At 35.7% G+C, this 22663-nt stretch overlaps 3 protein-coding genes and 1 non-coding gene across 9 annotated transcripts; 2 read left to right on the forward strand and 2 right to left on the reverse strand.

The window, feature by feature from the left end:
* The first annotated feature begins 4251 nt into the window (after window positions 1-4251).
* LOC137962222 (C2 domain-containing protein At1g53590-like) lies at window positions 4252-9006 on the forward strand. 3 transcript variants are annotated; one of them, XM_068808965.1, is made up of 12 exons: window positions 4252-4852; window positions 5106-5180; window positions 5289-5432; window positions 5737-5832; window positions 5985-6116; window positions 6253-6405; window positions 6487-6528; window positions 6658-6706; window positions 6901-6993; window positions 7070-7253; window positions 7352-7475; window positions 7553-9005. In XM_068808965.1, the coding sequence occupies exons 1-12, from the start codon at window positions 4727-4729 to the stop codon at window positions 8684-8686; spliced, it is 2352 nt and encodes a 783-aa protein (XP_068665066.1). In that variant the 5' UTR covers window positions 4252-4726; the 3' UTR covers window positions 8687-9005. The 3 variants fall into 3 exon arrangements, with proteins under 3 accessions (XP_068665066.1, XP_068665067.1, XP_068665068.1); XM_068808966.1 differs by lacking the exon at window positions 5289-5432 and having other exon boundaries at window positions 7553-9006; XM_068808967.1 differs by lacking the exon at window positions 4252-4852 and having other exon boundaries at window positions 5289-5413.
* An 842-nt stretch (window positions 9007-9848) lies between these two features.
* Window positions 9849-14372, forward strand: LOC137963525 (phospho-N-acetylmuramoyl-pentapeptide-transferase homolog). Its single transcript, XM_068810639.1, has 8 exons — window positions 9849-10172; window positions 10288-10362; window positions 10576-10814; window positions 11480-11930; window positions 12049-12113; window positions 12887-13080; window positions 13639-13847; window positions 13958-14372. Exons 1-8 carry the CDS (start codon window positions 10038-10040, stop codon window positions 14138-14140), a joined length of 1551 nt encoding a protein of 516 aa, XP_068666740.1. The 5' UTR covers window positions 9849-10037; the 3' UTR covers window positions 14141-14372.
* Window positions 14373-14940: 568 nt separating this feature from the next.
* TRNAL-AAG (transfer RNA leucine (anticodon AAG)) lies at window positions 14941-15021 on the reverse strand. The gene has a single exon. It is a non-coding gene; the product is annotated as a tRNA-Leu (tRNA).
* A 360-nt stretch (window positions 15022-15381) lies between these two features.
* Window positions 15382-21507, reverse strand: LOC137962834 (rRNA (cytosine-C(5))-methyltransferase NOP2C). 4 transcript variants are annotated; one of them, XM_068809932.1, is made up of 13 exons: window positions 21367-21507; window positions 21159-21284; window positions 20194-20611; window positions 19614-19761; window positions 19015-19152; window positions 18447-18509; window positions 17959-18080; window positions 17467-17716; window positions 17135-17331; window positions 16920-17020; window positions 16585-16666; window positions 16131-16195; window positions 15382-15923 (listed from the first exon to the last, which is right to left on the reverse strand). In XM_068809932.1, the coding sequence occupies exons 2-13, from the start codon at window positions 21275-21277 to the stop codon at window positions 15809-15811; spliced, it is 1818 nt and encodes a 605-aa protein (XP_068666033.1). In that variant the 5' UTR covers window positions 21278-21284; window positions 21367-21507; the 3' UTR covers window positions 15382-15808. The 4 variants fall into 4 exon arrangements, with proteins under 4 accessions (XP_068666033.1, XP_068666032.1, XP_068666034.1 ...); XM_068809931.1 differs by having other exon boundaries at window positions 21159-21507; XM_068809933.1 differs by having other exon boundaries at window positions 17135-17294; window positions 17463-17716; window positions 21159-21507.
* Window positions 21508-22663: the final 1156 nt, after the last annotated feature.

The raw sequence follows: 22663 nt of genomic DNA on the forward strand, positions 1-22663 counted from the left end.
TTGAAAGCAAGTAACTATTGCAAAACTTATCAAATTCAATTGAAAGTTGTAAAATCCCTTACTTGGTACCTAGTTGTTTGTACCTAAGAGCTGCTTACCTTTAAGTTCCAAGGTGTATGGCTGGTGTTGTATTTTAATATCTTGAAACTTTGAGTTATAGATGTTGTTGGGCTAACCGTAGTGAAAATCTTAATTCCAAGGCAAAGACTCCCTAGGAGTGGATTAACAATCTAAAATATAGACTGTGAACAACTATAAAAAAATTCAGTACATTGGTTGACTGACTTTTTTCGTGTTGTTAAATATAAAAAAAGCGCAATCATGTTTGATTTTGTCATAAATTTGATAAACCTATTCACTACCCCTCCACCAGATTTATCCTTGTAGAACCTTACACCTTATAATAAATTCTTGCCGCTTTAAGAGGTAAAGGATTATATTATTATCCACCACATTCTATGTGACACTGCACATCCTATAAGAAAAAAAAGTAATATTAATTTCTCTTCAATAGATTATCAATGATCAAATCAACTTTTTTTCCTTTTAAAATAACCATCCTTTTTAATTTCGAACAATCATATAATTGGAAAACAATATAGTCTAATATGTTTTCCATATATGTAATGTGATTTAGCATGCCTACTCTTATTCAATGAGACCACTGCCTTACATTTACTAGAAATATCAAAATTTCCTCCAAACTTGTAACTTTCTTCAAACATTTGAAAGTTTGTCAAGTAGAGTCATTGAGATACTCCAATTAAATGCCAATATTGGCGAGTGATTTTGTTTTTTTAACCCAAGATTTATGAATCTCCACTAACTTTAGGTTGATCACTAGAAGAGAATTTCTTAAGTTCTAGAGGACAAGACAAAATGTCATCAATGGAACAGAGGATAAATTTCTTTTTGCACTAGAAAACTTGGCTTCTATAGCATTAATGATTGTTCTAAACATAGATCAAACTTGATGTGTTTTTTACTATACTATTCAATATAATGAGTTGTCAAATATCACAATAGCTTTTTATCATCATAGTAAAAAAACACAATCGTTTAAGCTTTTGTCTTAGACCAAGTCATAAAAAGTTATCTGATGATAACAATCATGTATACAACCCTTACTTCATTAATGCATTTTTATTGTTAAGTACAATTAAACCAACTATTTTCCCATGAACCAAGCTAATTTAGGTCTATAATATTAATTTAGGCTATGGGTGGTGGCCTTTATCTTCCGGCATGTTATAGAAGTAAAAGTTAACTATGGTTTTAACCTTTGGGAGGGGAGGTCGTTGTGTGAAGGAGGAGAACGAAATCACTTGTCTTTATTGGAAAAAGATATTGCATGCAAAGCAAAAAAGTGCTTTCAAGTGGTCTCCTCTCCCCATTGATATAGTAATACACTTGTTATTTTGTTTATATTTATATTACTATTTATTTTGTTTTGTTTAGATGTAGATTGTCATATGTAAGTTTATGTAGATGAAGTATTTGTGGATCAATTAGTTTTGTTTTAATATGATTTCTTAATAATAATTATGTTTGTTATTATATTTTTGTTACTATTTATTATTTTATTTAATAAATATTTAAACAAGAAAAATTAATTTACAAAAATAAAAATAAAAATATACTTATCTTGGTGAAATTATTATTTTATTCGGTAAAATTTTGAAAATTAAATTGATTTTAGTTTCTACCGACAAAGATTAAAATTCCATAAAAAAGGCGCCTTTAATGTATAATTTTTTTTCAAAATATTTTATTCTAGCAAAAAAAATCGATATAATTTGTATTAGTTTCCTTTTTTTATTTAATTTAACCCCCCAAATTTTTATTTTTAGTTGGTAGAAACAAATATATTACCCTAAAAAATAAGTATTGGGAGACAAAGCGTTCAACTCTTTTTCCACAAAAATCTATTTTCATTGGTAGAAACTCAACTTGTACATTCGAAAATAAATTTTTGCCAACAAAGTTTTCAAAAAAAATTCCACTGTTGAAGAGTCATATGAAGGTGTCTAAGACTAGTCTCATGCAAAACATATCTCACAAGTTTTACGCAGTCCAAGCTAAATCTTATGCAAGACAAGTTTCACAAGAGAAGTAAACCCAAAGGAAAAAACTGAAATTTAAGAGGATGTTTCCTAATTATGTTTTGTCACTTTTGTATTTTAATTAGCAGGTTATATTTTAGGTTTAATTAGGTATACTAGAAATCTATGTCAAGTTTATAATTAGAATTTTTTTATTCTATTAATAAAGGTGTTTACAGGAGGAAGAAACACACGTTGATCTCTGAGCCCTCTTTTTTGTCAATGCGTTCTCTCTTCTTTTCTTCTCTTTTCCTTCTCTCGTGCTCTCCTCTTCCTCGAGCATGCCTACATTATGAAACTTAATACCTACAAAATATAAGTTTTATTGGCGCTACAAGAATTTGCACTGGTAAAAACACACCAAAAGACTCTACCCACTAATTTTTTGTAGGCAAAGGTTTTATTGACAAAAAAATTCAAATAAAATAAATTTTATTCTAAATTTAATTAAATTAATATTATTAAATAAATAAATTATTCAAATATATTTAACTTAAATTTAAATCATTACATTCATTATTAAAGAAATTTTTATTTGAAAATAAATTTTATATTTATTTTAAATATATACCATATTACTAAAATATTTTACAAAAATAAACAAGTTAGTATTATTAAATTATTGATATTTTTTAATATTTAAATAGTTTAAAATTATTATATAATAAATTTAAATTTAAGAATTTTCATTATATAAAATTTAAGTGAAAACATTATATAAATTTTATTTAAAATTTTAAAATTAATATATTAAATTAATTAAATGAATGTGTTAAATGTAAAAATGTAATACATTTTAAAATTAAAATAAATTAATATAAATTAGTATATTAAATTTATTTATTTGAATTAGTAAAATATATTTTAATATAATTTAAATTATTATATTTTTATTAAAATAAGGAAATATTTTTATTATTAAATAATAGGAGGGTTAAATTTCGCTTTTTCTATTTTACTTCTTTCTCCGGAATTTACATTCGGTTCTTAGAGAAATGAATTGGAATTTCACACTTGCGAAAAAAAGTAGGAGCTCTTGCAAAAGAATTTCATAAGAATTCCAAATTGGCTAAACTGTTGACTTGAAATTAGATTTCAAATCCAGAAGCAATTCAAACACGCTAACTCCTAATGAAAAAAAAAAATGCAACAAGCAGTAATGTTAAATATTGGATGTCACATCTTAAATTCATTCTAAAATGTAGGTTAGGTGTAACATAATTGTCATGATTCGTGTTACTTCTCAAAAATGTCAAGAGAACCGTATCAAAGTCAAAATCTTAGATTTTTGTTATCTTTTTTGTTTTCCCAAGAATGTTGAATATACTTTCGCTAGGAAAACTGACTCCAAAAGTGTAGTGCACAGGTAATTCACTTTCACTCGTTTAAGTGAAAAATCGAGTGAAAGTAAATTTACTTACACTCATCATTTCACAGGAAGATTGACGTTGAAACTAAACTAATTCAGTTGGATTTGAATGATTTTTAATAATATATTAAATTACTAATTTAAGAGTGATAATTTAGATAATGTAAAAGTAAGAAATTGATTAAGTATCAAGACATTATAAAAGTAACCAAGTTTATTTAGGTATATAATTTTTTATATTTAATTTATTTATTTTTTTATCTTTAAATTTTATTTTTTTAATTAAAAGGTTAAATAAAAATATCTTAATAAAGTTAAATTTATCAAAGTATTTTATTAATAAATTCATTCTCCACTTTCTTGTAAATTTTTACACTTTCTATTGAACACACTAACACAAAAAAAAATTCATTAGGTAATTCACTTTCACTTTCCATGTTACTTACTCCATGAAGTAGCGTCACATATAAAAGTTAAAAAAAACACCTGGCCAAATCCCGCTCAACCGCCTGAATGTCTACGTGGAATCGCATGTACGCTAACGAGTCAAACCGGCATTTTTTTCTTTCCGACACGTTCAGAACGCGCCTCTTGCCATGTGGGACTAACGTGGTCCATGTCCATGTCGGTTTGTCAACCGCTATAGTTACCAACGTAACGTGCCGTTACGCACCGCCTTCCCGCTCCTCGTTTTGTCTCCTTGCCCCCTCCTCGCCTGAAGCTTGTTCATTACCGGAAATGGTATTCTCCTCTCGTACGAGTACTCTCTTACGGGTCACAGCAGACGACACTAAATGTATTGAAGTTTTAGAAAATTAGTTTCTATTGAAGCTACAACATTTTATTCAGCATTGAAAGGCATGGATGTTTCAGAAGTCGATATCTTCGGTTGAGTTCTCTTTTATTAATCATGAGCAATTTGAGCGTTCGTTTTGGGTTCTAACATTTTCATTTTGCCGTTCGGCTACTGTTACGTATCCTACAAAGAATGCTGAGACTTTCCTTTTGCTGAAGTTAACTCGACGAGGGGTAAGATGATGAGATTCTGACATCAATTATCAGATTCTCAGTTTTAGACGTCTTCCCAGCAATTCCCCGTCCACTCTCTCCAAAAAACTGAATAATTTGGATATTCATTTGATCTTGTGGGTTCGGCTATTTGGGGATTGGCAACGTGTTTACATGTCTAGGGTGTACTGTCGACGGGGTTAAACTTTCCGTGACGATTAGTTTCGAATTTGAATCCGTAAGAGGGATGGATATCACAGAGGTGTCGATACTGCATCATATCGGGATTGTGCTGATCTTGTTATCGATATTGTCTTCTTGTGGCTGGTGTCACCCTGTTGCTTACTTGATATCTTTCATCTATCTATTCCTGGTATGGTTTTATTGAACAAACTTTCATATTTTATTCTTCAGAATAATGCATAATTTTGCAGTTTCTAGGTCTCTTGATTGATTAATTACTTAAGATAGGATACAGATATACGGTATAGAGGAGACTTACTTGGATGTTTTCCTTATATGAACATTCCCACTACGTGGATCGTAAATTCATGATCTTCTGCAAAGCTTTTGTCAAATTTGTGTTCTTGTCGGTTTCTCACTTTACTTGCTCTCCCATTTCTAAGGTTAATGACCAATACATTTTGCGGTTGCGGAAGAGATTACAATTCGAGGAAAGGAAGCAAGCTAACCAGAAAAGGGTAGACTTTTTCAACATTTCCTACTTGCCTCATTTCAAGAATCAGAGGGAATAATCGGATTGGAAGGGTGACGGATTTCGGATTTCCCATCATTGTTGTTCTTTGCAGCTTCTATCTGATTCTGAAACTGTAAGGTGGTTGAACCATGCTGTGGAGAAGATCTGGCCAATATGCATGGAAGAGATTGCATCGCAGAAACTTCTTCTGCCTATCATCCCTTGGTTCTTGAACAAGTACAAGCCTTGGACTGCCGTATGACTCCATTCTGAATAAAAAATTTATGCTAGGATGGGTGATTTCATCTGCCGTCTGTTAGTTCTAGATTTACAATTCTTCTCTAAGGCTAGTTATTCTTAGCGACTACTGATTAAAATGGAGCATTTACGATTTTATTTTTCTTTGCTTGTCATTTCTTGTATCTTTTTGTTTCTTACTCCTGAAACTTCCTGGATGAGCACTGCAAATATTTTTCAATATGTATACTTGTTTTGTTGATTAGATGCATCAAGTGATCAATGCTCATTCCACTTATTCGATCAATGTTTAGAATTGACAGAAAAAAGCAGTCCTACAAAATTTGTACCTGGGAAGAAATCCACCTATGTTTACAGAGATGCGAGTTGTTGGTCAATCAACTGATGATGACCACCTGGTATGCATCTTAATTTTTTTTTTTTTTTTTTGTATGTGTGTGTGTATTCTTCTTCTCTTAATTCTAATAAAGTTGTGAATTGTGTCTATTTAATGTTTGTTACTAGAGGCTTTTACCTTCTGCCTTATGTACGCAATCGTTACTGATTACAGGTTCTTGAGCTGGGAATGAGTTTCCTATCTGCAGATGATATGAGTGCTGTGATTGGTGTGAAATTAACGAGAAGGCTAGGATTTGGCATGTGGGCAAAGATGCATATAACAGGCATGCACCTTGAAGGAAAGGTAAATTATGAAAATGCTCTTATCCGATAAACATGACCTTGTAAAGATTTGGTCTTGAGGTAATACCTGTGTAGATTAATCCCTCTTCTTTTATCTATCTGGATCTAGTCTTTATGCTCAAATTTTCACCTGGTAGGTTAAAGTGGGCATGAAGTTTCTGCGGAAATGGCCCTTCCTTGGTCGTTGCCGCGTTTGCTTTGTGGAGCCACCATACTTTCAGATGACTGTGAAACCAATATTCAGCCATGGGGTAGACGTTACAGACGTTCCTGGATTTGCAGGATGGCTGGTAACTTTAACTTGCATGGAGTTTTTATTGTTTATTTTTAAAGTTATTTGTTTTTCCCTCAATTTCTTTTCTTTTCTTTAGGACAAGTTGCTTGCATTGGCATTTGAGCAAACACTTGTCGAGGTCAGTACTGTAATTTTGTGAAAATCTGTTTGTGGATCCAGAATGAAATATCAACGTTAACAGGATTTTGATTTTTATAAATTTTTTTTTGTTTGTTTGGTCATTGCTAATCTATGTACATCCTTGCAGCCTAATATGCTGGTAGTTGATGTGGAAAAACTTGCTACAAACCCAATAGGTAAAATGAATTTTTAATCTTGTCATAATTTTTATGATGAAGCCTGGTTATTCCAATAATTCATGCTGTTATCTACTAGAATTGCATGAATATTGACCAATGACCCTAAAATTTGTCAAATTTTGCATAACATTGACATTGTCCATTGCAAATAAACATAGCTTGTTAAACTTGTGACTGTTCTAATTTTTCAGAAACATGGTTCTCCATGGATGAGAAACGTCCAATAGCTTTTGCAAAAGTGGAAATTCTGGAAGGAGCAGACATGAAACCATCTGATCTAAACGGTTGGTTCCTCTTATTCTTTTGAAACAGTAATTGTACTCCAGTGTCTTGCATGTGAGTCTTATCCATATCTTGCAGGTTTGGCTGATCCATATGTGAAAGGCCAGCTTGGGCCTTACATTTTTCGTACAAAAATTCATAAGAAAACATTGGCCCCCAAGTGGCAGGAGGAGTTCAAGATACCAATCTGCACATGGGAATCACCTAACGTTCTGCATCTAGAAGCTCGGGATAAGGACCATTTTGTTGATGACATCCTCGGGTTTTCTCTGAACTGTCTCATATTTTACTGTACAACAAATTCTTTTTAGGCCATCCATGGCTCTTTCAGACTGCTGAAATTTCTCCTACAACTTGCAGAGACTGTTCTATAAATATTAACGACTTTAGGGGTGGGCAAAGGCATGACAAATGGTTGCCTTTGCAAAACATTAAAATGGGGAGGCTGCATCTGGCAATAACAGTTAATGATGTAGATGATAAGGTAAAAATTGTTGGGTGCCTATTGTTAGGAACACGCAGTTATGGATCCACTAACCTTAACCAGATCCTTCTTAACAGGAGGAGCTGCTTTGTGATGTCGAACCAGCAAGCAGGAAAAGAAGTATGAACTCTGAAGACTCTGACCTTGAAGAGTCTGATCCTACTTTGTCTTCCAAAGAAGCCCCAAAAGTAGCGGGTGAATTTGAACCCATAAATATTGCAGGGCAAGAGAGGACTGGAGTATGGGTTCACCACCCGGGAAATGAAGTATCTCATACTTGGGAATCTAGAAAGGGAAGGAATAGACACCCCGAGACCCGGCTTTACAGCGAGGGCAATGACTCTGTATTCAGTCCTCAATCTGTTGGGCAAAATGACCACGATAGCAGCTCTGAAGATAATCCAGAAGGAAACAGAGTACACCTATTAGCAGCAATTAAGAAGAGTATGAGAAAGATTGGGTTGATATTTCACAGAAGTAGAAGCCCTCGAAGTGAGGATTCTAGTGAGAAAGGATCTACAATTCCAACACCACGTGCCAACATTCAAGCAGAAGGTGCTAAGGGCACAGGAATTGGGGTAGTAGAAGATGTGCCCAAAGTCAGTAAGGATCTGAAAGGAGAGAAGGATTTTCCAAGTCCTGAGACTGATGAAATACAAAGTCCGCACAAGAGCCATCAGGTCAAAGGAATGGCAAAGGGTATTCTTAAGCAGGCAGGAAAGTCAGCTCATGACATTAAGAATGCAGTAAGTCGGAGGCTTTCGCTGAAGTCCAAAGGGAAATCCGCATCAGCAACCGAGAAAGAAAACTGCCAGGGGTCGGAATCAACCGATGGTTCTGTGCGGTCATCGAAGGAGTATACTCCAAGGAGCGAAGGAGAGTCATTGCCCGCTGCTCAGTTTGGGAGTGACAAGGACTCTTCTAAAGCTGAGGACGATGATGTAGGGAAGCTGTCAGATTCTGGGAGAGAGACTGAGGATTCTTTAGCCGAGAAGGAAAATTTGCGTACATCAGAAACTTCCAACGATGGCAAAACTGACGATATTCCTGGCTCTTCACAGATCCTTGATGGGAAAGTATCTTTCGGAGGTGTGGATACGTTAGGTGATCGTGTGCTAGACCACAAGGAAGAACATGGAGCAGATGAAGAGCAAGGACAAGTTCAAGAACAGGAACAAGATGAAGGTTCTTCTGTTTCCAATACTAGCTAGCTAATCCCTGCAAGTGGATTTGAAAGAGTGGCTGCACAACCCAGAGTGTAGTTTGGATACGAGTGCGGTTGTTTAGCTACTTTGATGCTGTTTTATCTATATCTGTGCATCTCTTATGTAAATCAAAATGAAGAAGCAATATTTGGGAGGAGTTGTTTATTTTCTTTGTATTAAAAGAGGACTTAAAAAAGTAGTCCATTACTAAAAGCATGTCTGATTGTTTACCTTACCAAACAAGAGAAACAAGTAAGCAGGTGCTACACTATCATTTGCAGGGTCTTCCTCTCCATAAGTGTTATCCCATCAATGCTATACAGTTAAGTCTTCTTCTTCAAACACTGCGATGTTGTCTTATCCCGATACTTTCTCTCACTCTCAATGTTGTCTCTTCCCATCCTCAAAACAGGTACTAGTCATTTATCTCTCTCTCTCTCTCCTCTTTTCCCTCCATCTCCTCCCTTTCCTCTACCTTTTGTTTCTAATTTTTAATGGTAATAAAATTCCAACCATGGACACTAAAGGGTGTACGTGTATAGATTTTACAGGGACCAAGAATACTAGTAGCTTGAAGTGGCAATCGTATACAAAGCTATCAGTCGGCTAAAATTAGATCTGCTAAAATTAACTGAAAGACATCTCATTGCCATTTGCCGAGGTGGGTGAAAAAGTTCTTTCACTATTTGTTTACTAAACAGAAGAATGGCATTACTAGTCGGTGGTGAAGCAGGGATCGGTGGGATTTTGTTTGTCTATTTAATCCTCCTCCAGTGGTAGATAGGGATGGTGCACAAAATTAACTTCTGTGACAGTGAGAGGGATGTCATGGGTCATCTTCATGAATGCTACTTGAAGTTGCCACCTCCTGAAGACTGCAGATTAAGGTCCTTTGTCCGTAACCCATGAGAGAGAGAGCGAGAGAGAGAGAGAGAGAGAGAGAGAAAAATCAGCTTTACGGAAAATCGACAGCAACAAATCCAAGCAGCAGCTATATAAGGCCCAACTCTTTTACGAGCAACCGAGATTCCTATCCTCTTCTGAAATTCCTCAACTCTCGAATGTCTGAAAGGAAAATTCTTTAACGAAATAACAGAATTTCAAAACGTAATTGTATGTTTACCATACGGAAATCGGAAGCATGCAGTCCGAAAAGGTTGAAAAACCCTTTTTATGATTAAGTAAAATTGTAAAACGTGGGGAAGGTATAAATTGGGCAGAGTTTGAAGCGCCTAGTCTCTTTCCCTCCCTTTGGTACGGTCGCCTGCTTGGCTTTTATTTGCCACCAAACGACGTTGAGGTGATCCTCGCCAGGTTTTCCTAATTTTCTCGTTTTTGGGTCTCTCTTCTCTTCTCGATGTGCTCTGCGAAGCCTTGCCTCCTTAATCTAGGGTTGCAACAGACCCGGATAATGCGAAGATCCTGTGCTCCAACACGGTTACCCACCTCTGCCGTCTCCTTATTTTCTTCCGGGCTCTATTCTTTTCTCAAGGTGAGTGCATGTCTTGCTCAAGGTTCTGCGATCATTTCCCTCCTTTTCTTTTTTAATGATCTACTTTGTAGATTTTTTTACTTCTCCTAATGGTAGTATCTCTCCCTTTTTTCAGGTATCTAAATTCGGAATACGAAATGATGAATGCAAATCACGCTATGGTTGGGTTGTTGTCACGGCAATGGATGAGGTATCCTCAACTCGGTAAACTGTTTGGATTTTTCATCTCGGGAAATACCGATGATGTTCTGGAGTTTATCATACTGTGCCTCTTTATTGAAGTCTCCAGTTCAGCGCGTGATTACTTTAGATTAGGACAAGATTTATGTTTATAATTGTCGTGAGAAAGTCTTATTTCAAGCAACACACATTTATTTTTTTCTTGTAATTATTCATCTGTCAGGACTCGTTGGATTTTTCGTCATTTGATGAAAGAATGGATAATGAGGCAGCTTCCAACGACGATTTCAGGATATTATCATCAAGTGAAAGTGAAGGCAGTGATTCAGAAGTTTTTGTACTTCCTACCACAGAGGGAGACTTGCCTCATAGTAGCAAAAAAAGTAACTATTCATCTCACTTGGATTTATCCATGACTGGTCATCATCTAGGAATCTTCCATAAAAAACGCCGAAGGCGTAGGTAAGATTACCTCCTGCATATGCTCCATTCTGTTCCGATCCATGGAATTCAGGATAATAGGTTAATAGCAATTTGATAATCATGAATGAGCCAATGCAGTCTAAAGGAGAAGTTTATCTCAAATGGTTGGTAGAGTCTCATTCATTCATGAGTGAAAGCTCCAGTTGAGGATGTGTACACAGATTTTGGGTTCTATCTCAAATGGCTGGTAGAGTCTCATTCATGAGTGAAAGCTGCAGTGGAGGATGTGTACACAGATTTTGGGCTGACCAATTAAGCCTCCTGCATGGATGGGACTGCAAGAAATGGTTCACCTTTTGGATAATCCACAGCCAGATTATACCGAAGGGCTGTAAAATCATCTTGTGGAAAGGTGGTTACAGCTAGATTAGATACATTCATCCATGTCAATGAGTATGACCTTGGTGGGATGCTCAGGTTGGTTAGCCATATGTTCTGTCCTCTCTTGGTGTCTTGACTGATACTGATACCTCCATTTAAGTGAACTTGTTGAGATTCAACTGTATAAAACAACAGAAAATATACCTTCCTTTCCAAAAAATAAAAACATTCAATTGTTGCTATCTTTTGCTTGTAAGACTGGGTGTAGTTTCTTTATCATAAAAAAAGACCGGATTCAGTTTGCTGTATGTTTCTTATGGCAGAATACAACCTGGAGCAGTTCTTAATTTGGGATTGATAACCTTCTTAACAATAATTGTTTTATTAGTGGACTGGTGTTCGTGGCGGATTGTGAGACTACCCCTTCCACCCTTTTACATGACACGGCCCTTTTTTATATCAGCAGTTTTAGCCTCTATTTCAGGATATGTGTTTGTCCCACTTCTTGAAAGTTTTAAATTTCACCAAATAATTAGGAAAGAAGGACCTGCAGCACATTTCTCTAAGGTGGGAACTCCTACTATGGGTGGACTATTTTTTATCCCTGTTGGTATTTCCGTTGCGATAGTTTTAGCTAGTTCCTCTTCTGTTGAAGTTTATGGGGCAGCAGGTGCTACACTATCATTTGCAGCAATTGGGCTAATTGATGACATCCTAAGTCTTTTCAAGAACCACAATTATGGATTACCTGGCTGGATTAAGCTTTCTTTACAAGTAAGGATTATTTATGTAGCTTATTCTTTACCTTGAGTCTTTGCTTGCTTTTTTCTTAGAACCTTTTGAGCACTACCTCATTGTACTGATCTAGTTGTTTGAATGGTGGTTTGAACAGGCTGCTGTTGGGATCTGTTTTTCATATTGGTTGAGCTCGACAAATATTTCATCGCCATACAGCATGTAAGCTTTCTAATGTCCAATCTGATCAATATTTCTATGATAGTAACATTCATGAAAATGTGCTTTCTTATAAGTTTTCACCAGCCGTCAGGCTTGAATATTTAAAAGAAATAAATACATCCATCACTGATATGAGAATCTTCATAAGAGTTCTAGAGTAATAGGATTATGGTGCCAAGATTCAAGATCCATTTATTGTAGTTGAAGGGCTTATTTTTGCGTAGTTTTTTTTAAATGGCAAGATTTTATTAAAAAAGCCAAAGAATGTTTATTATTTGGTTAAATTGTAAGTTATAAATACTTAACATTGCTTGAAGTTCTTACTAGGATTCAAGAAGATGAGAGATATCATTAAGGATATTAACTGAGAAATTAGAGTAATATATTTTCAGTTCTTTCATGTATCCATCTTTGCATAATGCGTCTATTGTGGTTCATGCTCAGTTGTTAATGTGTGCATTAATTTGCATCAACCTATTTATTTCTTACTTCCACTGACCCAATGATCTCTGGACCTTGGCATGGTACTGTCCTGCTCCATTACAGGTGAAATACTGTTTATTCAAATAAATTCAGGATTTGTTCATTGTTAAATACGTTATGTGCTGCTAGAGTTTTTTTCAGAGAATGTTGTACAATCAATTATCTTCTAAATATTTACTGGCATTGGTGCCACTAAAAACAAACTCAGCTTTAGCAGACAACAGAATTCAAAACGGTTGCAGATACCTTTTGGTGTTATTATTGATATCGTTTTGCATTAGTTGATGCAGGAAATTTTTGGTACCTCTCCCAGCACCCTTGGGACTTGTGTATTTGGGGAAATTTTATTTGTTTTTTTCTGCGTTTTGTTTTGCTTCCATGGGGAACGGGATTAATTTGACTGATGGGCTTGACGGCCTGGCTGGTGGAACAGTTGCATGTGCTTTTATAGGGATGTCTATTGCCGTTCTGCCAATATGTCCCGGTAAGTGCAGTTCCCCTCTATAATCTTGAAACTGCCATTTGGTTCTAATGTCTTCTTTCTAAGTGGTTCTCTTTTGTTGGCTGCTTGCAAGTTCTCTTAGAGATCTAATACTTTGGAGTATCCACCATGAGAAGTGACCTTATGTTTCATTGGTTCGAGCTAACTTGCTTTTACTGTGCGTCTTCAATTTTCTTTACTTGAATAGAACTTTTTGGTTAAGATGTGTTTTCCAAGAGTCGAAATGTTTCTGAAGAAGATAACTTCCAAAAGGTCTGGAGTTGTGCTCTTTTACAACACATTCCTTATAGCTTCTGTAACTGTATGGATGAAAATTTTGTTCGAAGAGCATTTTTCTTTCTTTTCTGTGAGCAGCTTATGCAGGGTCTTCCTGTTTCATTAATATATGCACTTTCTCAAAAGATAGTATATTTGTGTTCACTGTGTTGCTCCAGAAAGGTTGTTTAATGGTAACCTTGTATATTTAAAAAAAAAAATGGTAACCTTGTAATTTCAGTAAATATTCTTTCTTGCTGACTTTTCTGTTGATTCATGAAACAGATCTTGCTGTATTTGGATCATCTATGGCTGGAGCTTGTATTGGCTTCCTATTGCACAATAGGTACAAAGCTTCTATATTCATGGGTGATACGGGATCCTTAGCTTTGGGAGGAGCACTAGCAGCAATGGCTGCATGTACTGGAATGTTTTTCCCATTGTTCATTGCATCTGGTGTCTTTGTCATAGAAGTGATATCGGTTATCATGCAGGTACTTCATAAAGTTCTTTCTTTTGTATTATTGCTTAATCTTTTTTTATCTAAGGCTGCATAATAATTTCAGCAATTTGTTGCATCTGAGAATCTCCTACTGTGGGTCAGGTCAGTTTCAAGAAGGTCACCGAAAGGTTGTATGGTGTACGCAGGGGCTTGTTTCTAATGGCTCCATTTCACCATCACCTCGAATTAAGTGGGTTCAAAGAACCAGTCATTGTCGGAGGGGCATACACACTGTCACTTTTGTTGTCATTAGTTGCTGCATACATAGGTCTTATTTCTGCTTAAATTTGCCCAGAGATTATTATCGATTTTCTTGGATAATTAGATGACCTATTTCTTCTTTTGCAATTTTGTTCTAGACTATTTCATTCTGATGTCCTGGAATGGGCAGGATCAGTTGTTGGCATGTATGATCAATTTGAGTTTATTGATTATTACATACCTTCAGTGTTATCTTGTGAAGCAATTGTAGTTCAGATGCATATTATGAAGAAATCAACATATCTGGACTGTTATATTGCCCTAGAAGTTTTTCTGAGACATTTTTCACTAGTCTTACAATTTTGTGGTCAATTACGACTCAACAGACATGAAACAGATCTTACTCGGACATAATTACTCAGATCCTTTTGCAATATGACCAAATTGTAGTTTGTCTAATGCTCAAAGGTTCTAGCCACCATTGATTGGTAACTGAACGATTTTTATGGCTATTTGGTATCCGGAACTGTTTTCTTCTACTGGCCTATTTGGTCTGTTTTAAAATATGTTTAAATAATTTGTTCCCCTGTACATATTTCCATTTCATTCTGTGAATAGTCCTTCAATGGGATTTGCTGAATTGGGTGAAACCTTTCCTACTTTTCATGAATAAATAAACAACATTCCGTCTGTGGGTGTCCTCTTGGTAGAAGATGAAGATCTAAATCGTGTCTTAATTCTTGTTTAAGTAACTAAACAATGTAACTCAATTATTTTGGATAAGATACTGAAACCAATTGAAAGGGTCAAATAATAGTAATAATATGTACTTCTAAATCGTTGAACGTGAAAAATTATATAACAGGGAAAGAAAAAAATATTTTTGTTGAGAGTGGGATTTGAACCCACGCCCTTTCGGACCAGAACCTTAATCTGGCGCCTTAGACCAACTCGGCCATCTCAACCTTTTATGATTCAATTTGGAAAATCCTCCATCCCAACTTTGTTGCCTAACGTTTAAGAAATACATGAAGCTCTGGTAACCTTCCTTGGAACAGATCTAATGAGAATTTTGAGGGAGAAAGAGAGGGTCGAAAAGGGGCAGCCACTTTGGAAGGGATAAAATTCCCTTCCAGGGCATGGACCCACCTTATCTCTCAGAGCACAAGTTAATCAAAGTGCCCTTATCTCCTAAACCACCAATAAAGCACCGTAACTCCTCTCAAACGGTAGAATGAATTGATGAAGCAGCTTACAGAACACTATCATCTGCTTCCCAAATGTCAAAATGCAAGTAAACCAATAATGCTTTTTTAATTGGCAGTAAGGGAGTCATTCCTCATTTAATGAAAGTATAAAATATGTGAAATTTCCAATTGATTACATTGGTATGGACTCACTATCACCAAAACTTTCATGCAGAAATGAGTATAATTTTAATGTTAAATGGTCACAGGAAAATCGTGCCACTTGATGATTGTTAGCAACACAGCATCTAGTGGACTCTGAGACCGCAGGAATGCCTAGTGTCAAATGAACTGAAAAGCTCGGTTCAAGCCAAAGCTTTTACAGGCAACCAGCTTTTTTCGTTACAAGACGTGTGGAGGAAACAGTTCTTACGATGCTCTCTTGGGAGGCAGGTTGCAGCGCTCCTCGGCTGAACTGCAGGCCTAATTAGTCCAAGTCATACAGAACTTTCCCTGGAGAGCACGAATCTGAGGAGACAAGCAATGTGAAGAAAGACCTATTTATTTAGGCCTTGTTCATGCCAACACTAAATTTAGCAATGAAGAAACCAATGGTGTCTAGTGGAGACGATGGGTCAAATCTCTGGACAAATTCTTCTTCGCCATGTCTCAACCATTCCCTGGAACGTTATAAAGAGATTAGACACATGTGAGTCAGGGAAGCTTCTGGATAAAGGTCCATCTTTAATATTTAGAGCAGTTTTATCTACATTCTTCATTAGGTTGATCTAACAGTTTGAAATGTTGCAGACTCAACTCAATGATAAGGAAGAAGATATGCTCTCAAACTCTAATTATGATCATGGATGACAATAAAAAACACTTACTCCACAAAATTTTCATCAGATAGATTACATTTTCCAACAAGACCTGGCCCTCCAATTCTTGGGTGCTGGCATTAGTGAAACAAAGTTCAGTTAGTAGCTTGCTTTATAAGTTGACTGAAGCTGCAAAACGTACTTCTTGACAACTTACTACTAGAGCTATTTTATCAGTCTGATTTTAATAAGCCAGTAATTTACCTTCTAGAGAATCAAAAGACTTTTGAGCTCATACAAACAGGTAAAACCAATAAAAGGTTATATTTAACTCAATTACATTGAATATGCATAATTTGTGCATTGAGATGCAATTATTATCTGAAGATGAATGCAAATGGCATTCAATCACTTGCATTGTTTTCATCAATTTTCTTTTGGTCCATTGAAAAAACATAAGCTAATAACTCAAGATACTTAGCAGGGAAAGACAAATAAAAGAAGAAAATACATAACAAATTACCTGCGAAGCAAGTGCCAGAAACCCATATGTATCCAAAGCATACCGAACTAATGCTTCATTCTCACCTGGGTTTATCGTGCATCTGTAATAATATCACAGTATAGAGTAAGAACTCTGCAACCATGTGTCAACTTTTTTATCAATATATATGTTGGGCTAACATTCTGTAAGCAAAGGTTGAAGGAATAAAGACAGTTTTACATGAGGAGCTGTAAAAGGTAAATGGATTATAGAATCAAACGTAAACAGCAGATTAAAATGCATTTTCACATTGAAAAAAGCTACCTAGGAACTCACACACGAATGGAATAAAAACATCAGAAATGAAATCTTACGTGGAATAAACAAGAACTCCACCAGGGCGCACCAATTGAACAGCCTGATCAAACATTTTTCTCTGATATTTTACATGATTTCTTAAAGATTCTACTGTTTCCTGCATGAACAAAAAGAAAAGTTTAGTCGCCCACAATGCAGTCTTTTATATGTCTTCCATCCCACAGGCAAAGGAATTCAGAAAATACTAAATCCAAACTACAAAGAGTCTTGCCTCTCCAGCAAAGAGCCGAGGTCTCAAGCCAAGGGCAGAACAAGGAGCGTCAAGAAGCACCCGGTCAAAACTATTAGGATAAAATCCCTTTGAACTTTCGACTCTACCACCTATGCTATGGTTTCTTCCTGGCCCATTTTTCATTCTTCTGGCATTCTTCCTGTCGTGAGCTTTGCTAAGGTAAGTTCCTTGATTTGCTTTTTCATTCCAAAAACAGTCAATTCATTAGATTTTAGAAAATCTCAGCAAGTCACAATTTGCAAGTATTGGAGTGTGATTACATAAACATTTTATTTGAAAACACTAACTCTTAATAGCAACAATATACCTACATTTTGCACCATTTTTTGTGCATTGTGTATCATGGTTGCATACTTCCATGGTAGGAGAATGATCAGTGTCTTTGGGAGAGTGGAGCAGAGCTGACACTTCAACATTAGCATCCAGAGATTCAATCTTATGACTTGAAAGGTTTGAGCCAGTTGAGTCATTTGCTCGAGAGACAGCTTTGAGAGCATCAAGCTTATATGCCCTTATACAAGTTAAACCCATCTCTGCAGCCAGATTCTGGATATCCAATACCTTAAAACATATTTAAGGTTTGTTAACTTAACACTGAAATAAAAATCTGCAAACAAGCTGACCTGGATGAAACACAACCCAATAAATCCAACACTGACTTCTTCCATACAGGACCGCCCCACAGGGTAACTTTAGCAGTTGCATGAGATGTTCCACTTTATTTTTGCATTTATCAACAAATTCACAGGCATATAGTTGTCTTTCAAAGTTAACTTAGACATTTATCTGAAGTTGTTTTTTACCTTATTGTGAGATCTGTCAACTGCAATGACTTCTCCCTCATCCTTCATGAGAATTGCAATAGCAGTTGTTTTCCCTCCAGGAGCAGCACACATGTCCAATATACGCTCTCCTCGTTGAGGATCTAACACAAACAGTTCAAAAAAAAGAATAAGTATCTGGAAGTGAAAAGTGAGACTTCTACTAAAGTTGGGTCCAGGTCCATCCCAATATGACTAATCAAAATTAGGAAGTTTTTTTCCAACTAATAACTACAAGATTTTTCTGGACTTTAGCCTATATGGATTATTCCTAACAACTCTAAAGCAAGAAATTTATTTAAAAAATCTAAAACAGGAAGATAAACTATATAAATATCCTAGGAAATGAATCATCCTCCAAGTAGCATTAATAGCTCAAAATTTGAGCACAGATAATGAGATAGGAATATATTGACACTAGCATTAAGGAGTATGAAATCATTAGTTAAAGAACAAGAGCTTGCACATACCAAGAACACGAGCAGTGACAATGCTGGGCAAGTTTTGAAGAAATATTTCCCCCTCAAGCACATCTAGGAAAGACATGAAACAAGAAGTGTCACTAAATAACATATATGAAAGCACGTAAAACTAGCTTGCCAGTTCTCTTCGGGCATGTCAGAAAATCCAAACGCAAAAGGACTAGCTACAATTTAGGACTTTCAGACAGCCTTAAGTTACTTGTAGACATTTATAAATGGGATATTTTTTACCGCATTGGTGTAAAAACCCCATGAATCCCAAATATGACTAGATGGCTTGAGTCAGTGATTCGACCTAATCATCTAATGCTTCCTGCACAATCTGTTAATGATATAAATTCTCTACACATGTCTCTGTCATCTTGGGCTACCGGATTTCCAATAAACAAGTTGTAGATGATGTTCATGCTTTACTTCTAGCAGGAGATGGACAACAATAAGAGACAAGCCAACAGCTTATAGTGACGAACAAAAGTAATAAGAGAAACAGATCAAATTGCCCCAGAAGGTCATGCACTGCCACCTATGATGTGAATCCATGGTAGAAAAATAATACCATTGAAGGATGGCAATTCGAACACTCTCTTTGTCATTTCCACAGCCACCCCTGATGACTCACGGAAGATCCCAGCCCTCGACATCATCGTAGTTCCTTGGCCAATATACATGCCTCTCCTCTCGTGATACTGTGGATCTGATGCAGACAAATCAGGACATGAAAAATGAACTAGAGCTGGTCTGAATATTAAGTTTTGATAACAGTGAGATATAGACAAGCTTATCTATATACCCATCACAGTTGCAGCCAATTCAAATAGAGAAAGTAGCAACTAGCTCATAACCATTTTTTGGCTTTGGAATCAATTAACTCCCCTACTTCCGACAAGGAAATAAAACGAAATAAAAAATACATATATTATGTACATTGTATAATCTGAACTTGAAAATGGACCATGAAGAGTTAACCTTCAATTGTAAATTGGTATCCCTAAATCACTATTCACAAATGCTCTCATAATATAATATGCATCAAAACTCTTTATATTTTTATTACAACATTTCAAAGCTTATGACTAAGAAATATGATTAGGCTTCCAGCTTGGTTCAGGTAGACCTGAGTTTGGCCTACTTATGGAAAGACTGATTATAAGTTACCTGTTTCCAGACCCTGCAAAACAGTTCCACGAGTAAAACCAAAATTCCGTCCACCATCACTGTTTGGCTGCTCCACAGCAACAGAAACTGCAACAGTATCTCCCTTCTCAACATGTGCACTACAAGCCAGTGCACCAGGAACAAATATCTGAAGATCGACCCCATGAGAAATGCTTGCATCAAGATAGAGCTCCAACAAAAAATCAAAGAAACCAGAAAATTATGGAAAGTGATAGTCATAAAAAAATATATATAAGTTGACTTTATAAATTGATAATGCACTGTAAGATGTATCGCATCATTATTCATACAAATGAAACAGTAAAGAATCGGTAAGTAACCACAATAAACACATACTCCAAGGATGAGGATCCAATCTCATTAAATAAAGAACCTCTGGGATGGAGTAACCATAGGAGACATCAAACTGGAAACATTAGACCTAACAAAAGACTAGAAAACATTGCCAATTCTTGATTTCCCATTTAAACTCTAAAAAGGATGTAATGTCATTCCAACATCTGACTTAGAAACTTTCATGAATGCTACAATTCTGAATAAATGTCATAGAAATGCATACCTGAGCTCCCCGAAGAACTGCCTCGGCACATTTACGGCTGACAATTACCTCCTTGAAAAGCTGTTTGGGTGCATCACTGTACTCAATTTTATGTGGTCCTGATCCTTTAACAAACACGACATTGTCCAGTCCAGGCATTGGACACTTATAAACGAGGGAAGCAGCTCCATGTCTAAACAATCCTAAACATGGCCCACAATTATTTTCACCGAGCAATTCAAGTTGCCGTTCTTCAATTTTTTCTTCTTGCTTTTCGTCTGAAGCAACAACAGAAGTGCCATTGCCTTTGCTCACATTCATACCGTGAACACAACTACTCAGCTTAGCTTCATGGAGGATGCTCGTTAATTTCTCTATAACAGAGTCAGTCGTGGCCTTGAGAGTATTCACGCGAATGCAAGAGTAGGTGGAAGGGCGCCTAATCAAGTTATACAATCAGTGAACTGAAAATTTTAAATGTGCAGGGAAAAATAAATAGTTCAATGGTCGTCTTCCAGAAAAATAAATAGTAGTTTTCAATGGATAAGCAGAATATGATACGAGACAACGCAATAAGGAGTACAAAAAACAGAATTGAAGATTCAACAGAAATATGCGAACTTTCTACGTTCAGAAACACAAGGTTCCTCCACCTTCACCCTGACTATTACTACGTTTATCAGGTCCCCGGCCAACCGTATGAACACTTTTAACATTTCTAGGAGGAAATGTGTCTACTGAATAATAACTTTGAATCAAAAGCTATGAAATTAAACTGAAGAGAAAGTCTAGAACCACTCAGGGAAAGACTCGTTTGCCTCGTTGAGTTGCAACAAACAGTTGTTTCATCATTTGAAAATAAATAAGCCAAAATAACTAAAAACCAAAAGAAAAAAATGAAATAAAGGATTTGAAAGAAAAATGTGAGCAAGAACATGGATAGCGGTTGAAAAATTCAATGAAAAATTTCACGAGGTATCACTCACGTAAGGGCTTCGGAGATTTCATAGAAGTGTTCAGCACCGTATGCCGTGACGAAGTATTCTTCGACTCGGGCATTCCACCGCAAGCTAGGTTTGTAACAGCGCCGCTCTGAATGGGCCATCCGAGATCTGTTTGAAGAGAAATAACAAGAAATTGACCCCTGCTGAAAAGAGGGAGGAGAGAGATTAAGAAAGGAAGACAAAAGGGAACCTTGAAAGCTCGATCACTTAGTACGTTTCTGCAGAAAAAATCGAGCAAACGCCTCCTTTTCATTCAAAGCACGAGATGAGCCGCTACCCTGCCCTTGGAACCGGAAGGGAGCTGCAATTTACGAAACAGGAGGGAAAAGAAATTGAGAACAGTGCATGGAGCCGAGTGTCAGCCCAAAATTTTTAATATTTGAACCCGAGCCTCTAATTTATATTTAAAATTTTATAAATAAATAATTAAAATATTATGATTTTTTTTATACAATTGAACTGCAAAGGTATCACAAACGAGTTCAAGACTTTGCAACGGAGCATACTAATGTATAACAACCAGCTTAATAAACCTAAAAAAGAGTAAATATTTCCATCAATAATATTTATTCTATTAACAAACAACAACATTAGATGTTGAAGGACCCAAAAGGGCTGAACGATCGATCTTCTTAGAGGTTAAGAACAATTATCAACCAACTAAAGAGGAAATTAACGAAAGCAATTAAAGTAAAGGGTATTTTCATACAAAAAATTATACTAAAGAGTCAGCTCACAAACTAATAAGCCGAACTTGAAAAATCTTGAGTTTGGATTGTTATACTTAACAAGCCTTATTTCAAGTTTGAGTTAGAGCCAATCTCAAATAGAAATTGAAGTGAACTGAACTGGAATGGTTTGGGAGTCGGTTTGGCTTGGTACCACCCCTATTTATTAGTGAGTAGTTCTATGCCTTTATGGAACAAGAGGAGACTATAGGCCTATCATAAAAGAACTAACATAAAATAATTTTCAATGCATATAGTTTGTTCTTTTTTCGTCGCCAATATCATCTTCGGGGAGATTATTATTTTTATTTTATTTTTTTATTAAACTATCATAGCAAGAAATCAAGTCAATTAGAAAGTATACAAATATTTTTAAAATAAAATTAATTTCTTCATATATAACACATTGAATATATAAATTATTCATACTTTAAATAAGTTAAATATCATATCCAAAATAAAATTATAAAAACAAAAAATTAAGAGCTTTAACCCTATACCAATAGTTGTGCTACTATTGACAACATCGGTTTTAAGATCGTTTAAGACTCTGACCTTTGAATTGGTTGTGTTCATCTTTACTTGATCGAATGAATTATCTAGATCAAACTTCAAGATTTTTACAAATTTTATTTTATTGGTACTTGATCTTTGACAACATTACAATGGTAGTTTATAGAGGTCAAATGTGTGTTGGAATATTTTGGTGATCTGTGTTATGACCTGGTCTTCCGCGCCAAACCAAATGCAAACGAACTC

This window comes from Aristolochia californica, unplaced genomic scaffold (genome assembly GCF_029961685.1).
Source record: "Aristolochia californica isolate CCGP_79_NKW_82.1479 unplaced genomic scaffold, dmAriCali1.0.hap1 SCAF_4, whole genome shotgun sequence".
Classification (NCBI taxonomy): domain Eukaryota; kingdom Viridiplantae; phylum Streptophyta; class Magnoliopsida; order Piperales; family Aristolochiaceae; genus Aristolochia; species Aristolochia californica.

Excerpts from the sequence above, each read along its gene's own strand:
- LOC137962222 (XM_068808965.1), top strand. The coding sequence starts at position 4,727 with ATGGATATCACAGAGGTGTCGATACTGCATCATATCGGGATTGTGCTG. Across the intron at positions 5,433-5,736 it reads AGTACAAGCCTTGGACTGCC|AAAAAAGCAGTCCTACAAAA; the intron begins GTATGACTCCAT and ends TAGAATTGACAG. Across the intron at positions 6,707-6,900 it reads ACTTGCTACAAACCCAATAG|AAACATGGTTCTCCATGGAT; the intron begins GTAAAATGAATT and ends CTAATTTTTCAG.
- LOC137963525 (XM_068810639.1), top strand. The coding sequence starts at position 10,038 with ATGTGCTCTGCGAAGCCTTGCCTCCTTAATCTAGGGTTGCAACAGACC. Across the intron at positions 11,931-12,048 it reads GGATTAAGCTTTCTTTACAA|GCTGCTGTTGGGATCTGTTT; the intron begins GTAAGGATTATT and ends TGGTTTGAACAG. Across the intron at positions 13,848-13,957 it reads TGATATCGGTTATCATGCAG|GTCAGTTTCAAGAAGGTCAC; the intron begins GTACTTCATAAA and ends ACTGTGGGTCAG.
- LOC137962834 (XM_068809932.1), bottom strand. The coding sequence starts at position 21,277 with ATGGCCCATTCAGAGCGGCGCTGTTACAAACCTAGCTTGCGGTGGAAT. Across the intron at positions 19,153-19,613 it reads TTTGCAGGGTCTGGAAACAG|ATCCACAGTATCACGAGAGG; the intron begins GTAACTTATAAT and ends TGTCTGCATCAG. Across the intron at positions 17,332-17,466 it reads CACAAAAAATGGTGCAAAAT|CAAATCAAGGAACTTACCTT; the intron begins GTAGGTATATTG and ends GGAATGAAAAAG.